Here is a 17,979-nt window from a genome sequence, read left to right on the forward strand (position 1 = left end):
GTTTATCCCCAGAAATTCTTGGGGGATGAGTGAAATTTTTGAAACAACCAGTGATAAAATTTCATAAATGAAATCAATAAACATAATGCTGAGATTGCTTCCCCTGTCATGGCAATATTGAAGGTGAAAGGAGGGGTCGGTGGGAGGCAAGTTTTTAGCTAAAACACTATTAGCACTATTAGCCAAGATTATTCTATAACTGCTTAATCTGCATTTAGATAAATGAATACTCAAGGCAGCATACACAGGTTTTTAATACACAACTTCTTAATGGGATACTCCTAAGTGGGAGGAGTTAAAACTGCACCCAGATTAATGTATCAAGAAACAAAGGACAAAGGAAGCCAAATGCCACAAGTGGTCACTAATTAACAAGACATGTATATTTGTATTGGAACTGATGAAATTAGACCTCCTGCTAAGAACATGTGATAAACTTCATATCTAACTGATTGACATATGATAATAAATCTGTTTCATCTCAACAGCAAAGAAAATACACATCCTGGGAAAATCCTAAAATAATGACTACTGAGTAATTAAAATCAAATTATGTATAAACATAACTTATATAACATATAAGTACCTAAACTTGCCAGTTAGATATGTACACCTTAAAATCATTCCATATACAAAATTTATTAGACCTATTGCTTATAGTATCTCAGATATGGACTTGACCACGAAAACCTAACCTTGTTCACTGATCCATGCATTGAGGTCGAGGTCAAGTGAAAACTGTCTGACAGGCATGGGGACCTTGCAAGGTATGCACATACCAAATATAGTTATCATATTACTCATAATAAGAGAGAAATTAAGAATACTTAAAATCTTAACTTTTGTTCAAGTAGTCACTGAACCATGGAAATGAGGTCAAGAACAATGGACATATTACGGTCAGAAACTTCATAAAATAAGGCATTTATATACAAAGTATGAAGGATCTAGGTCTTTTATCTTCCAAAATATAAAGTTTTCAAAAGAAGTTAGCCAACACCACAATGCCAGATCACTATCCCTATGTTGAGCTTTCTTCAACAGAAGTCACCGGCTGGACCAGACGGGCCAAAACTCTAACAAATTTCAGCATATCTCTCTTGGATAATAAATAATGTATCAAGTTTCATTTCATTCTAAAGGAAACAGTAGGAAAATAATTCAAATTAGTGTCTGCAAACTAAGCACACTTAATACTAAACAATGCCTTTATTAGGATTATAACTCTAGTATATATTTCCCATAATTTTTTTATATATATCTTGATGGAAAGAAATAAGGCAATTGTCTCTAAGAGGGTAATAAAGCAAATGTGTCCTATAAAAGTTAAATTTGATATATATAGTGGAAAATTATGAATATGTAATCCACAAAAAAATATGGATGAATATCTATATGACTTGCATACTGCATAAAAGATGCAAATTCTTTAATTTAAGCCTTTAAAGTCATACATATATGTCCTCCAAGATTCAAGTCATGAAATTGTTGTGTACATACCGATTGCTGGGCCTGCAGTAAAAAACCCAGACGTGTCGTAAAGCGGACATTAACTAAAGTATTGTCATCGTCTATGTACTGGAAAAATGTACTCCTTGGAACGCCTCCCACACTATCAGGATATAGTCTGTTGCTAGCCATTGTTAATTACAGTAGTTTTTTTCTGTTAAAAATTTACGGATGCAGATATTTTTATTCTATCCATGCTGCTATAGTAATCAGTTATGTTGTAGATCTAATTCAACCACATGTCACTGGTTATTTTTTAATTTTGAGAAAACCAAAGAAAAAACTTTGATTAATAGAAACAATAAACAAAAATATTGCCTATCGGAACAATACTTCCTGACAATTGCATTCAATCCAAATTGAAAAATATACCAAAACTATTTACTTTTCCAAGACAAACATAAAACATTCAATTTTTTCAATTGTTTTTCCATTACAACGAAAAAATTCAAACAATATTTTAGAGTGAAAATTTAATTTTGTCTAATCCAAGATTAATAACCTGAATGGTATTCAATTGTATTCAAATTTATAACATCTTTACAACACCTGTCTCATGAAATAGAATCAACATATACTTCAACCTGGGGACTGTATCAAAGTAAGTTTTCAGGTAATGTTTGTTTGCCTGGACTAAGTCAATAAGTCAAATGCTCCCCGATAATTCTGGAGAATACAAGAGAAAGTTAACAGATTGTTCCATTGCTTTTTGTGCTGTTTTTTTGTTTTTTTTTGTGCTTGTACTGATTTTGTGTGATGGATAGATACCTCATATCATTTGTTTTTCTATTAGATGAATACTTATGTATGTTCGAAGTCAGTTTTGAAGACCAAATATAAGGTTTACCAAAATTACACAAAACTGTAGTTCAGTTGCAGCAAATTTGTCATAAATTTGTTCTTGCAAATTTTGATTGATATTTGTTTGAAATAAATCCATTTTCCAAAAACAACTGGCTTGCTGTTAGTCTGACTAAAAACCCATATAAACATTAGAAACACCAACAAAACTCATCTTATCAGATGAATAACTGAAGCTTGATTTGATTTTACAAATATATGTACATTTGTACTACATGTACCATTTGATTTTAACTAAACACATTAATATCTGTTTCAGAAATTTCAGAGGAATAACTTCAGACATTTAAATAATCAAGGTATAAAAGCATTTTCCGGAAGATTATAATTGCATTTTTTATAAAACTAAAGTTTAATTTCTAAGAAAATTGCAAATTTTGTGATAGTTTTAATATTAATTTTCTGACTGGATTATAAATTAATAGCTTTTCAAAAGAAGAAAATACAGAACATGACATTCATATATCATTCTTCATGCAGATATTAAGTTCTGTTGAAAAAGTTAATTGTTAAAAACAAATACTGTAGAATCCAAAGAAACAAGTATGAGTTATGTGTGGCCTTAGCATCAGGTTGAACAGAAAGAACACTGACAACTCCCCCGTTGTTCTAAAACACTTGACAAGTAATTTAAACACTTTGTAGTCTACAAGTGCACTAATAACACCACTTCAACTTCCTTATAGTCACTTTCTATTGATAGTAAAGGTATATTGTACAACTCATTCCCAATCCAATGCAGTTAAATTTTAATAACTTATAAAAAAGCCATTATCTCAAAATGATGCAATAAATCTTCCAATAAAATTTAGAATTCTTTTAAGGTAGAGTATAAGAAAGATACATTGAAATCAAAATAGCTTTGCTTCTTAATATTCATTCTTTATACTAACTGATGATACTATAAATTATGTATGGATGAACTTTGTTACAATGAGATACAGCATGTACATGTATATGGAGAAATTTTCTGCCCAAATTTTAGGCCTTTAAACATTGTTAAATGGAATATAAGATTTATATTCATGTAATCATACCACATATATTATTAAATTTATTTTTAAACTTGCTTATTTCGTGACAGCTTACTTTTTTCTTTACAAAATAAAACTGACAAAAATTTTTTAACTTCACAGTAAATAGATATATAATACTCTATAATACAGTGTATCATATTCCTAAATAACAAACATAAGGATGAATAAAAGGAAATGCACAGTAATATTTCTAAAACAATTTTAAAAGTTTAACATACAAACTTCAACATAGGGGATTTGTCTTTACCATAGGTAAAATTCTAAATCATGCAGAGCCTAAAGTTTCAAATAAATATAACAAACGCTTAAAAAATCTGCCTTCAATATTATTTTTTTTTAAAGAAACAAAAACAACTAAGATGATTTCTGATAAGAATTCTGACATGGGACATGTACAGTCATATATTACTGTGATTGATTGATTGATTTTTTGGTGTTTTGCACCACTTTCAGCACTATAATATTGGTTCTTAAATGGCAGCTAGTGTTTATATATTTGTGGTTGAAGACAGGGTAAAGCACTTACAATGATAGCTAATTAAAAGCAACAAGAAAAACTTGAAAGATGCATACAATTAGTCAGGATTCCTGTCACACAAAACCAAACTGATAAAAAATCTGTTTTTGCAGATACTATACTGACAGAATTAAACAGTGGATCTTTATATTAACTTTGCCAAAATATAAATAATCTATATCAAACAAACCCAATACTCATATAGCTAAAACCAGATGTTTTTTTGTTCTATTCATTGTTATTTCTGTATATACATGTTATAGTTAAATCTTAAATTGACAAATAGAAAGTTTTTTATAATTTTTAAATCCAATTCTTGAAAGAAAAAGTAAATCTTAACCAAGACCATCACAACAGGTTTATCAGTTTGATTTAAGTTCACTTTTTATTACTTTTCAAATTTTACAATAAACCCTGTGTAATGAAATATAGTTTTACCTATAACAACATTAAGATGTGAAGAATTTATGGATTTTAAGATCTAAAATAGGATGAAAGAATTTATAATATCATTTCTGAAATAGTTAACGCTTTCTTCATATATCTGGTCCTTTATTTAAAATTCAAGTCTAAGAAAAACACCATTAATGATCATCTGGCATACAAATTCTTTTCTATCATTTGAAATTGTTAACTTTCTTTACCATTTTAGATTGCTAAATAACTCATACTTTGAACAACTGAATTAGTCCTATATCTATAACAAGTAAGTAGTAACAAAAGTCATTATATATAAGTTGTTAAAGTCATTACAGGAACACATAGGAAATTTTAAGTATTCAGAATATCATATATACAGTTTTTGCTGGAACAATAATATGTTAAAAGCCCTTTCCCTTGGATGCCAGATTATTTCTAAATTATCTTCAAACATGTTTGGATACATCCATCTCTTGTCCTATCCTTTTTCTCCATAAAAATTAGTTATATCTGGTCCTGTGGACATAATATTATGCACCTTATAAAATGCAGCATAACTTTCTACAAACCATAGTTCTATAAAAACTGTGGTTTCAATGACAGCTATCTTGGGTGCTCAATAATATTTGCAATGTTTTATCATTGCAAAAAATTGAAATGGAACAAGTCTGGCAAAAATAAAAGCTTGCATTTTGATTTTTGACTGCCTTATTTGTATGCAGTAGTACCTGAAATCCTTTTAATAAGACTTACAGAAATTAGGTATTGGAACTATCTTTAAGAGTTCTGAACATGTATGTACTAAAGTTGTCAGAGATTAAAGTAGTAAAACTATAAGTGAATGGTCAACTTTGTCTCAATCTTTATAGTGAAGTTACAGCACTGATTTTGTAATCTTCACTGAAAAGACAAAGGTAACAAAAAGATTCATGCATCTTTTTTATTGCTGGATTGCTGTCTGATACACATAAATCATCTTTAGGAAGAATCAATGATGAATGTCTATTATCTTTAACAGACAATACAATAATAACATGGCTGTCATGAAATATAATACAACATTTACGCTTTAGTTTGGTCCACAATTACTTTAATGCTGGTAAAAATTAATTTAGAGTAAATGGCCATTTATTTATTTGTTTAATTGATGAGAAATATACTAAACTGACATCTAGTAAATTTAATTCCATTAATCTACTTGTAATCAATAATCGACACCTGAATTACTTGTAATTAACAACAGGTGTTGGTACATTTGTATTTGTAAATCAATTTATCAAGATCAGATTATGTAAGGCGATTCTTTATCTTCCTTATGAAGAAATGATTGATTTAAGAGCACCTTCATCACAAATTGCTTTAATGAATGGAAGATTAAATCGTAGATTCATTTGAAAGTTTATAATGTATATTTACAAAATTTTAGATTAAATAAGTTTAAAGGTCAGAAAATGCTTTTTAACTTTTCAATTTTCTTTCACATGGAGGATATAATTTCTTTTTCACTTTAATAGCTGGAGATTAATAGTTTTCCCATGCCTTTTTAAATTTTTCCATTGATATTATATGGCCAGGACATATATACTTTCAAAAACTTTAAAACATAATTTGTAAGAACATGTATCTCCTTGCATGAGATTACTTTAATTTATAATAAGAGTCTTGTTTTTTTTTCGTTTTTTTTAATGTGTTTTACATTAAGAACATTCAAACCAAGATGTCTGAATTTTAACTTTTTTTCTTCAAATCTATGTGAGTGAAAATCACATTGTAATTTTTTTTAGGAAAAAAGAATGTGTATGAGGATATGAATGTCTCCACTCAAGCTATGCTATTTTCTAAGTTAAATAGGGGCATAACAATTTAACAGTATATGTCTACAACCCAAATTCAAAATCTTTTTACTATTAAAGTTTTCTTTAAGTATTGTGTTTGAGTTTCTTAAAATTTGAATGAGAAAAACATATGTCAGAGTGCAGAAACAGAAACATTTGCAATTTTCCAAGTCATAAAGGGGCTTAACTCTAGAATGGTAAATGACTCAGTTTCAAATTTGAGCTCTGTCTGTTTGTTTTAGTTCTCAGCATTGTGTATGAGTTTCATAAAATTTGAACGAAAAAAACTCAAATGAGTGTGGAAACGGAAAAATTTTCCAAGTTGTATAACTCTTGAAAGTTCTGTAAGTGACCCATGGCCCAAATTTTAACCTGTCGTCGAGTTTTGGATCTCATCATTGTCTTTGAGTTTTATAAAATTTGCATGAGGCAAACTAAGTTAGAGTGTAGAAACAAAAATTGGACAGACGGACGGGTAACTTTCAATGCTCCTGTTGCCTACAGCGCAGGCATAAAAAACTTTTTGCAATAAAACCAACCCTTGACATTACATTATATCATATAGAATAGTATCTCCATGACCAAAATCTCAAAATAAAATATTTGTTTTGACTTTTCCGATACTCAATATTACCATCGGCTCAAAATTTCAAATAGTATAATTTTAAGGGACTTAATTTTGCTGGACCTTATTTCTAGTATGCAAACACTCAAGCTGTATTTTTTAAAAGCTATTTTCCTTCCTCAGAAGTAATATAAAATAAGCAGACATGGTATGATTGCCAATGATACAACTATCCATCAGGACTAAATGACATAGAAGTTAGCAATTAAAGGTCATTGTACAACAATGAACAAAACCAGAAAGCATCAATAGAGTCAAACGTAATACAAATATTGTAACAACGTATTATAACCTACAGATACTAATGGAATAATGATGTTTGCAGCTATCTTCCATCGATCAGATGTCTTCTGCTTGTTCTTTTTATTAAGAAGCTTCTGTATTGGAAAGGAAGATGTATGCTCCATAGTCTTTATACACCAAATCACTGTTTATCTGAAATTGTAAAAGATGGGATATGAGATGTTTGTATTACTAATGGTATGAATGCATTCTGAAATACAGATTCTTTAAAACATGTCCAAAGATATGTTATGAACCAATTAAACTTAAGGTTAATAAAGTATTCAAATCTAACAAGCCTTTGCTAGATTATTTAGCCACATGCATGAGTATTTTGTTTAATTAAGGAGTACATAAGGCAGTATATTGAGGTATCCTTGTCCTTGTAAGAACCTTTATAACCTACATCAAATTTTACCCCTCTCCCTGAATCCTACCCTTTTAAAAGCACATTAAATGTTTATTCAAAATCAAAATGATTTTTGAACATTTGGAAACTGCTACTTTAATCTACCCCATTAAAATTTATTGGCTATTTTCTTCCTATTTGTGACATCAGCAATTCACAATTTGAAAATGGATTATTTTTGCTCAAGGTTTTGTGTAAGCAAGAAAGTTTGACAACAGATGTGGACAGTTCCTCTGCTGTAAACCTGAAAGTTATGCAAGAAATAATTATTATGGATCCACACAACAAAACATTCAAAAAATTCATGCATTTATCCTTGATGTTTTTAGTGTGGTGAAAAAATTGATTTACCATAAGACATAAGGGCATACAATATATAAATAAATCTCATAATGATTTTTCCTTCAAATTTTGATAAAGAGTCAATGTTGATATGCATTATCAAATTATGCAAAGAAAAGTTTCTTCGTGACTATTATTTCAATGAATTTGGATGTCTTAAGTAAAAACAAAACTAGAGGCTCTCAAGAGCCTGTGTTGCTCACCTTGGTCTATGTGCATATCAACAATAAACACAGATTAATTCATGACAAAATTGAGTTTTGGTTATGGTGATGTGTTTGTAGATCTTTCTTTACTGAATATTCTTGTTGCTACAATTATCTCTATCTATAATGAACTTGGCCCAGTAATTACAGTGGAAAATATTTCCTAAAAATTTACAAAAATTAACAAAAATTTATGAAAATTGTTAACAATTGACTATAAAGAGCAATAACTCCTTAAGGGGTAAATTGACAATTTTGATAACGTTGACTTATTTGTAGATCTTACTTTGCTAAACATTATTGCTGCTAACAGTTTATCTCTATCTATAATAATATTAAAGATAATAACAAAAAACTGCAAAATTTCCTTAAAATTACTAATTCAGGGGCAGTAACCCAACAACGGGTTGCCCAATTTGTCTGAAAATTTCGGGGAAAGATAGGTCTTGACCTAATAAACAATGTTATCCCATGTCAGATTTGCTCTTAGTGCTTTGGTTTCAGAGATGTAAGCCAAAATCTGCATTTTACCCCTATGTTCTATTTTTTAGCCATGGCGGCCATCTTGGTTGGTTGGCTGGGTCATCAGACACATTTTTCAAACTAGATAACCCAATGATGATTGTGGCCAAGTTTGGTTCAATTTGGCCAAGTAGTTTCAGAGGAGAAGATTTTTGTAAAAGTTTACAGATGACGGATGCTGGACGACGACGAACGACAGTCGCCAAGTGATGAGAAAAGCTCACTTGACCTTTTAGGTCAGGTGAGCTAAAAATTCAATTTTCAATAAATTTCAAAATATCACTACTTGCTAACAGGAAGATTTATTTTCACCCAGTTTTTGTCAAAGTGTTCCTTATTTGATAGGTCTCTTTATCCCTAAATCAAAGGCTAAATGTGGTAAGACTGAAGTTTATGTATGTTATATCTTAATGTTTTCCCTTATTTTAAGAATTGTGTGTTGATATCACACAGATCAATGATTGTTTCTGTTAAATTGCAGACTTCTTACAATTTTAAGAGCTTGATATATTGTAAAGACTGAATGTGGCCATATAATGTCTGTTGGCCATTTTTGTTGTTGGGTTGCTGTCTTAATCATATTTACCCAATATATCCATTAGATTCTATAGATGTCGTTAAATACTTTGTATGATAATCTATGAGTTAATTAGTCATTCAATGCAAAATTCTAGGGTTATTCCAGTAAAAAATGTACGGCAGGATCGAAAGCCACATGTTGAATAACAAGAGGCTCTCAAGAGCCTGAATCACTCACCTTAATTCTTTTGGTTAAATCTCTCATCAATGATTATTTTGGCTTTTCAATTTATTTAAATGTTTTTTGGATCGTCCTATTTTCTTCAAAAGCCAAAAAAAATAATCATTTTCTCCTATGTTCTATTTTAGCCATAGGAGCTATGTTTCTTGACATACAAGGAAATAAAATATAAAATTTATACTAGATACTCTGAAACTCATTTAGCCTAAGTTTGGCTGAAATTGATACAGCAGTTTCAAAGGAGAAGATTTTTAAAAGTAAGTCAACATGATGAACAAATTGTGAAAAAAGTCTTTAAAGGGCAATAACTCCTTAAGGGGTCAATTGACAATTTTCGTCAAATTGACTTAATTGAAGATCTTACTTTGCTTAACATTATTGCTGTTTACAGTTTATTTCTATCTATAATTATATTCAAGATAATAAACAAAAACAGCAAAATTTCCTTAAAATTATCAATTCAGGGGCAGCAACCCAACAACAGGTTGTCTGATTCATCTGAAAATTTCAGGGCAGATAGATTTTGACCTGATTAACAATATTACCCAACGTCAGATTTGCTCTAAATGCTTTGGTTTTTGAGTTATAAGCCAAAAACTGCATTTGACCCCTATGTTCTATTTTTAGCAATGGCGACCATTTTTGTTGATAGATCATAACTTCGGATACAATTTACAAACTAGATACCCTAAGGAACATTCAGTTAAAGTTTGGAAGTATTTGGCCCAGTAATTTCAGAGGAGAAGATTTTTGTAAAAGATTACTAAGATTTACGAAAAATGGTTAAAAATTGACTACAAAGGGCAATAACTCCTAAAGGGGTCAACTGACCATTTCCGTCATGTTGACTTATTTGTAAATCTTACTTTGCTGAACATTATTGCTGTTTACAGTTTATCTCTATCTATAATAATATTCAAGATAATAACCAAAAACAGCAAAATTTCTTTTAAATTACCAATTCAGGGGCAGTAACCCAACAACAGGTTGTCTGATTCATCTGAAAATTTCAGGGCAGATAGATCTTGACCTGATAAACAATATTATCCCATGTCAGATTTGCTCTAAATGCTTTGGTTTTTGAGTTATAAGCCAAAAACTGCATTTGACCCCTATGTTCTATTTTTAGCAATGGCGACCATGTTTGTTGACAGATCACAACTTCGGATACAATTTACAAACTAGATACCCTAAGGAACATTCAATTAAAGTTTGGAAGTATTTGGCCCAGTAGTTTCAGAGGAGAAGATTTTTGTAAAAGATTACTAAGATTTACGAAAAATGGTTAAAAATTGACTATAAAGGCAATAACTCCTAAAGGGGTCAACTGACCATTTCCGTCAAGTTGACTTATTTGTAAATCTTACTTTGCTGAACATTATTCCTGTTTACAGTTTATCTCTATCTATTATTATATTCAAGATAATAACCAAAAACAGCAAAATTTCCTTTAAATTACCAATTCAGGGGCAGCAACCCAACAACAGGTTGTCTGATTCATCTGAAAATTTCAGGGCAGATAGATCTTGACCTGATAAACATTATTACCCCATGTCAGATTTGCTCTAAATGCTTTGGTTTTTGAGTTATAAGCCAAAAACTGCATTTGACCCCTATGTTCTATTTTTAGCAATGGCGACCATGTTTGCTGATAGATCATAACTTCGGATACAATTTACAAACTAGATACCCTAAGGAACATTCAATTAAAGTTTGGAAGTATTTGGCCCAGTAGTTTCAGAGGAGAAGATTTTTGTAAAAGATTACTAAGATATACGAAAAATGGTTAAAAATTGACTATAAAGGGCAATAACTCCTAAAGGGGTCAACTGACCATTTCCGTCATGTTGACTTATTTGTAAATCTTACTTTGCTGAACATTATTGCTGTTTACAGTTTATCTCTATCTATAATAATATTCAAGATAATAACCAAAAACAGCAAAATTTCCTTAAAATTACCAATTCAGGGGCAGCAACCCAACAACGGGTTGTCTGATTCATCTGAAAATTTCAGGGCAGATAGATCTTGACCTGATAAACAATATTACCCCATGTCAGATTTGCTCTAAATGCTTTGGTTTTTGAGTTATAAGCCAAAAACTGCATTTGACCCCTATGTTCTATTTTTAGCAATGGCGACCATGTTTGTTGATAGATCAAAACTTCGGATACAATTTATAAATTAGATACCCTAAGGAACATTCAGTTAAAGTTTGAAAGTATTTTGCCCAGTAGTTTCAGAGGAGAAGATTCTTGAAATAGTTTAAGACGACGACAGACGACGACAGACGACAGACGACGGACGACGACGGACGCCAAGTGATGGCATAAGCTCACTTGTCCCTTCGGGACAGGTGAGCTAAAAAGGGTGTAAGCATATATACAATTTTTAGAATAAAAGGAATAATGAATGTGATATCCCTTAACAGAAGAACCCTGATTGCATGTGCTTTTCTTTAAGACTAACAACACCAAATTTTAAAGAGGATGTAGGCAATAACCTTTTTTTTACAGCCTTTAATAACAGTAAATCAATGTAAATTGTAAATAATGCAGGCTAACTTTCTGGAAATACAACAGCCAATAATAAAACCATTAACAGAGTTTCCAATCCCTAACTCAACAGTTTCTCCCAACCCAAAATATCAAAGAATCCATCCTCGATTTTTTCCTCAAATATGTCAAATTAATGTAAATAACATAACAAAAAATTAAAATAAATTATGGAAAAATAAAATGAAAAAAAATGTATGTGAACAAACAAAACAGTGAAAGTTTCTTGTATATATATACAAGTCTAAATTGAAAACTACGTTTAAACCTATGATTGCGTTGGATAAAAATATATATACTTACATATTTCAGCTTTTATATGATTTCTTCACTATAGTATGACTGTGGATAAAAAAAATCAGTTAATTTTTTTTCTCCCAACATACTATCTATTCCCTGTCCACGTTCTGAATTTTTTTACAAGTTCTTCCAATTTATCCGTCTTCTTTCAGATTTTATCCCTGAACTGTATCTCCCATTCACCATAATAAGTAAGTAGTAACTATAAAATATAAATATGTAGTTAACTCCAGCTTTGACACTTTTAACTTTAAATGTCCTTAATCCCTCTATTAAAGTAGCATCTACTCTTAACTATTGGATAAATAAGTCAAACAATTGCTCACATTGTATCAGATACTATTCAGTCAACACTAATTCTATTTTCGTATCTTTTTTAACTAATTTGTGTATTGAAAACTTAGATTTCATTTTCAAATAAACACTTTAATTTATCAATAAAAGTTGAAATATTATGGCAACAGTTTGTATACTACTTAAATAACAAAACATTTTTCAAACTTTATAGAATTTTTTATGTTTTCACTTTAACTGGTAGAACTAATGATCAGTTTAAAAGCTTTTCATCATCTTCTAGTTTTTAAATTGTAATTAAGTTTTTTAAATTTTTCTTGAGTCTGTCAATAATTGTGATAAATTACATCTAATGTATTTAAAGAAATGGAGTGATAACTTACAGTAAAACCTCCTTCATTTATAGCTACTACCACTGACGGTCAATGTTTTAATATTTTGACAGAGGTTTCAATGTTATTCTCCCTCCTACAAACATTGCCAGCTTCTGCCATGATTCCTGGGGTTTTAGTGTTCTACTCCCTGCTACAATCATTGTCAGTGCCTTTTCTTACATTGTGTAAAGTTTTAATGTTCTAGTCCCTGCTTCAAACATTTCCAGTGCCTGTTCTAATGTTCCCTGAAGTTTCAATGTTCTACATCTTGTTACAACCATTGCCAGTCCCTGTTCTAATGTTCCCTGAAATATCAATGTTCTACTCCCTGCTATACTGTAAAAAGGAAGTACCGTCATTAAAGATGACTGGTGCCACCTAGATTTCACACCCAAGATAAAACGTAAATTTATTTTCTGCTGCCCTGATACAAGGACGTATAACTAACATAGGTCCTTGCCTGATAATAATTATTCAAATTGAAATAGCAAGAAATGTGTCGGAAACTATCTGTGACAAACATTTTCTGTGCCAAATTAAGCAAGGGGTGATCTTCATTTATACTATTTCTAAAATTCTTCAACAGTTGAGTACCCTTTTTTTTTTTTTTTATCAAAAACACTGAGGCACCATATGTGTTTTATAGTTTTATCTACACCCAGATGTTGATAATTCAGAATTGACAATTTTATCAAAGTATCTTTTATAGTGAAAAGTCAGGACCCAAACAGGCTACCATTGTCGCCTATGTAAATAATTATTTCATTTTAACCTCTAACGCTAGTTGAAGTTACAATATTTGTCTCCCTTGATATCTCATCATACCTTATTTCAACACAAATATACAATATGTATGTACATGTACTATAAATGGTTGTTGTTTTTAGAGGTTTTACAATATATTATCTTTTTTATTTTTGTTAAGTTATCTACCATTTATTGCTTTCATTGCTATAACATTTCTGTATAAAAAAGAAGATGTGGTATGATTGCTAATGAGACAACTCTCCACAAGAGACGAAATGACACAGAAATTAACAACTATAGGTCATCATACGACCTTCAACAATGAGCAAAGCTGCATAGTCAGCTATAAAAGGCCCAGAAATGACAAGGTAAAACAATCCAAACAAGAAAACTAACAGCCTTAATGATGTACAAAAAATGAATGAACAACAAATAAGTAACATATAAATAAACAACAACCCCTGAAATACAGGCTCCTGACTTGGGGCAGGCACATACATACAGAATGTGGCAGGGTTAAACATGTTAGCGGGATCCCAACCCTCCCCTAACCTGGGAAATTTGTGTAACAGTACAACATAAGATATTTCTTATATTAAAATTGTTATTTTTTCAAAACCAACCTTCCACAATTTTTGTTGTTGCTGAAAATGGATCACACACATATTTTTCATTGTTTGTGACAAAGGTTAAGTTACGAAATTCCATACACCAAATATAGTTGTACTTCTGTTTATAGTATGATAAAAACTGACCAAACCACAAAAAAACATAACAGACCTGTGAACCAGTAAAGTGATGTCAAGGTCAGATGATACATGCCAGACAAACATGTAAACTCATTCCAGGCACTAAATATAGTTAACTTGTTGCTTAAAGTATTTGAGAAATTTATTAACCTACAGCTTAATCGTGATCATTGAAGGATGAAAATGAGTTCAAGGTGAGATGATTCCTACGAGACAGACATGTTCACTATGCTCATCTTGCAATCATTTCAGACACCAAATAAAGCTGGCATATTGCTTAAATTATCTGAAAAACAAATGAAAACACATATACTTTAAATTACTTTATGAACTATGAAAATAAGGTCAAAGTATGGTGAAACCAACCAGATGGACATGTTCACTTTTCAATTATTCCATATACACCAAATGCTCATTATATGATTGATTGTTGGTGCTTTAATGCCACTTTTATGCTATTTCATGGTGGCCAGTTTATATTGGTGGAGGAAGCCAGATTCCCCAGAGAAAACCATCCATCTTTGGTTTGAAAACTGACAATCCTCGTCAATGAAGATCAGGGTAAAGTGCACCCACACAGGCGGGGTTTGAACTGGAAAACCTAAGTGTTGACTTGCTAGTGATTACAGTAGAACTACTTAGACCACTTGGCTCCAAGGCCCCTTGCATATTATATGAGTAATGAACCTTATCATGTAATTTGAACCTTGTTACTGATCCTTTAAATAAGGTTGAGGTCAGTTGAACTCTTACATACAATTTTTTTTGTAGCCCTTTTCAAGAACCCTATATACCAATCAAAGTTATCCTATTATTCAAAAATATATTTTTTAAACAGTCACAAAAACTTTGTACCATAATGCATCTGTATGAAGCATCCAGCAAATATTAAGTTGTATACAAAAAGTTAACATAGCTAGCACTGCTGCAAGCTTGTCTCAAATTCTGCTTTTCGTTGCAGGCTGGACTCTGATATGACAATCTTAATTCTTTCACAAATCTAACATTTAGCAGACTCAATCATTCTTAAAATGAATTTAAAACATTATCCAGGTTTAGCTTGTAGATTTAAAATCGTATGATGCATTTAATTATGACATATTGTCAAAACTTTATTTTTCATAACATAATTGTGTGACATTTTGCGAAATAAATGCACATTTGTTTTACTACAATGTATGCTGGTAAAGTTTTATTATTTAAAAAATAAGTGGCAGAAAAAATTTCATGGTCTATACTAAGCAGTAGTTGTAAAAAAGGGAATCAACAAGCAATAGTATAAAGCATAATACAAATGTAATAAGTTACTACAAATAAATAAAATTGAGAATGGAAATGAGGAATGTGTCTAAGAGACCATGCATTTTCTACAAAAAAAAAGAAAAAAAAAAGTATTTAATTATCTAAAACTCTGTGCAATTTAATTGGTTGGCTATTTTAATCCAGCAAAAGCTTTTTCAATATCTGAAAATTATACAACAGAAGTGTTTTATCAAAGAGAGATAACTCATTTATTTTTCTTGCTTGTGTGGATTGAATGTCACCTTTTCATTTACAAAGTAGTCTGTTTCTCTTTAGAACAGTTTCTGAAAATAAACAAAATCCATAAGTGAATTCAAATTTTCAATAGTTCATTGTTTAATCATTGTTTAATCATGTCAACAACAATATTCACAAAAAATTGTAATTTGAAGACATACATTTCAAGTATTTAATTTGGTTTTGTATTGTATTGCAATAAAAAAATGTAATATAGAACTAAAACTTTTTAATAACCATGATAACTAAATAAAATAATTAAAACTAGTTAATAGTCATGAAAGAGCCTTTATCACTCAGACACCTTGGTCTATGTAAATGTTAAAAAAAGGACACACATGATTGACAAGACTAGAATCCATGACAGAACTCTCTGTTTTGGTGATGATTACTTGTTTGTAGCTCTTACTTTACTGAAAATTCTCGCTATTTACAATTATCTATTTTTATAATGACTTTTGCCCAGAAGTTTCAGAGGAAAAGATTTTTGTACAAGTTAACATAATTTATGAAAAAATTGTGAAAAATTGACTTAAAAGGGCAATAACTCTTTATGGTGAAAATAGACAATTTTGGTCATGTTTGACTTATTTTTAGATCTTACGTTGCTAAACAGTTTTGCTGTTTACAGTTTACCTCCATCTATTATAATATTCAAGATAATATAAACCAAAAACTGCAAGATTTTCCTTGAAATTACCAAACCATGGGCAGCACCCCAACAACTGTTTGATGCATCTGAAAATTTCATGACAGATAGATCTTGACCAGATGCACATTTCATCAGACTGCTAAAAATGCTTTATTTTCAGAGATGCTTAAGGATGATTAAGGCCAATTTTGGTTTTATTTGGCCCAGTAGTTTCAGAGAAGAAGATTTTTTTAAAAGTTAACAGACGACGACGGACACCATGAGTGATAAAAAAAAGCTCACTTGGCCCTTTTGGTTCAGGTTAGCTAAAAATTAAATGTATCTACATGTATGATCTGTTAATGTTTATTCTCTTAATAATGCTTTGACAGCTTCATTTCATGAAATAATTATTTTTGATATAATAAGGTTGCCTGGTGAGCTTATATTTTCTAGTGCATATATGTCAACAGTAGCTCTAACATAATATTTCCTCAGGTCAATATAAAATTTCTTTGGTAGCTAAAGATACCAGAACAAAACTTAGGATATTTTATCTTTTTGTTTCTATGTCAATGCTTTTATGGCTTTTTGATATAAAAGGTTTGTGACATGTGTAAGCTACAATTCTTCTTTACAACCTTTAAAACCTGCTGTAATTATTTGCACCTGTCCTAAGACAGGAAGCTGATGTTCAGTAGTTGTCGTTTGTTGATGGCTTTCATAATTAAGTGTTTCTCATTTTTTATATAGATAAGACAGTTGGTTTTTCCATTTGAATGGATTACACTAATTATTTTGAGGGCTCTTTAAAGCTTGGTGTTTGGTGTGAGCCAAGGCTCTGTGTTGAAGACCATACTTTGACCTATAATGGTTTACTTTTATAAATTGCGACTTGTATGGAGAGTTGTCTCAATGGCACTCGTACCACATCTTTTTATATCTACACACTGAAATATCTCACCAGCTTTGCTGTCCAGTTAATTTATATTGAAAGTCTTAAAAGTCAAAAAAGTTTTGCTAAAAGTATAATGTAAACTTCACATTGTTAATGATCTATGAGAAATAGGTCAAGGTCAGATAAATCCTGACAGAAAAACATATAAACCCTTACAACTGTTTTAAACACCAAATATATCTGACCTACAATGCTATCATTATTAGTATTTGAAAAACATACCAAAATACAAAAACTTAACACTGACCCATGAACCATGAGAAAATGCATGAGGTCAAGGTCAGATGAAACCCCTCCAGACTGACATGTACCAATTACTGCCATTCCATACACTAGTCACTATCTAGACCTACTGCTTAAAGTTTTTGAGAAACCGACCAAATCATGTGTCAAGCATCTATACAACGAGAAAGTTTTCTCTGTATTCCTGTTTACTGTTGTCTTTCTTTAGTCCCTCTGACTATTTTTGTCAAATTCCCCGCTAAATTATCTACCCTTAATTTCGGA

At 30.8% G+C, this 17,979-nt stretch overlaps 1 protein-coding gene across 6 annotated transcripts in view; it reads right to left on the minus strand.

Moving 5' to 3' along the window:
• Positions 1-17,955, minus strand: part of LOC139487806 (cilia- and flagella-associated protein 337-like) — a 70,543-nt gene extending 52,588 nt beyond the window's left edge. The window contains exons 1-6 of one of the 6 annotated variants that reach the window (XM_071272919.1): positions 17,720-17,955; positions 15,889-15,930; positions 14,499-14,630; positions 12,858-13,184; positions 12,184-12,382; positions 7,101-7,239 (exon numbers count right to left, since the gene is read on the minus strand). In XM_071272919.1, coding sequence (XP_071129020.1) covers positions 7,101-7,211 — 111 coding nt within the window. In that variant the 5' untranslated portion in view covers positions 7,212-7,239; positions 12,184-12,382; positions 12,858-13,184; ... (1 more) ...; positions 15,889-15,930; positions 17,720-17,955. Of the gene's footprint in view, positions 1-1,500; positions 1,884-7,100; positions 7,240-12,183; positions 12,383-12,857; positions 13,228-14,498; positions 14,631-15,888; positions 15,931-17,694 lie in introns of those variants that run through there. The other 5 variants (XM_071272920.1, XM_071272921.1, XM_071272922.1 and 2 more) reach the window with 5 other exon arrangements.
• Between the last annotated feature and the right edge of the window lie 24 nt (positions 17,956-17,979).

Source organism: Mytilus edulis, chromosome 9 (genome assembly GCF_963676685.1).
Source record: "Mytilus edulis chromosome 9, xbMytEdul2.2, whole genome shotgun sequence".
In the NCBI taxonomy this organism is placed as follows: Eukaryota; Metazoa; Mollusca; class Bivalvia; order Mytilida; family Mytilidae; genus Mytilus; species Mytilus edulis.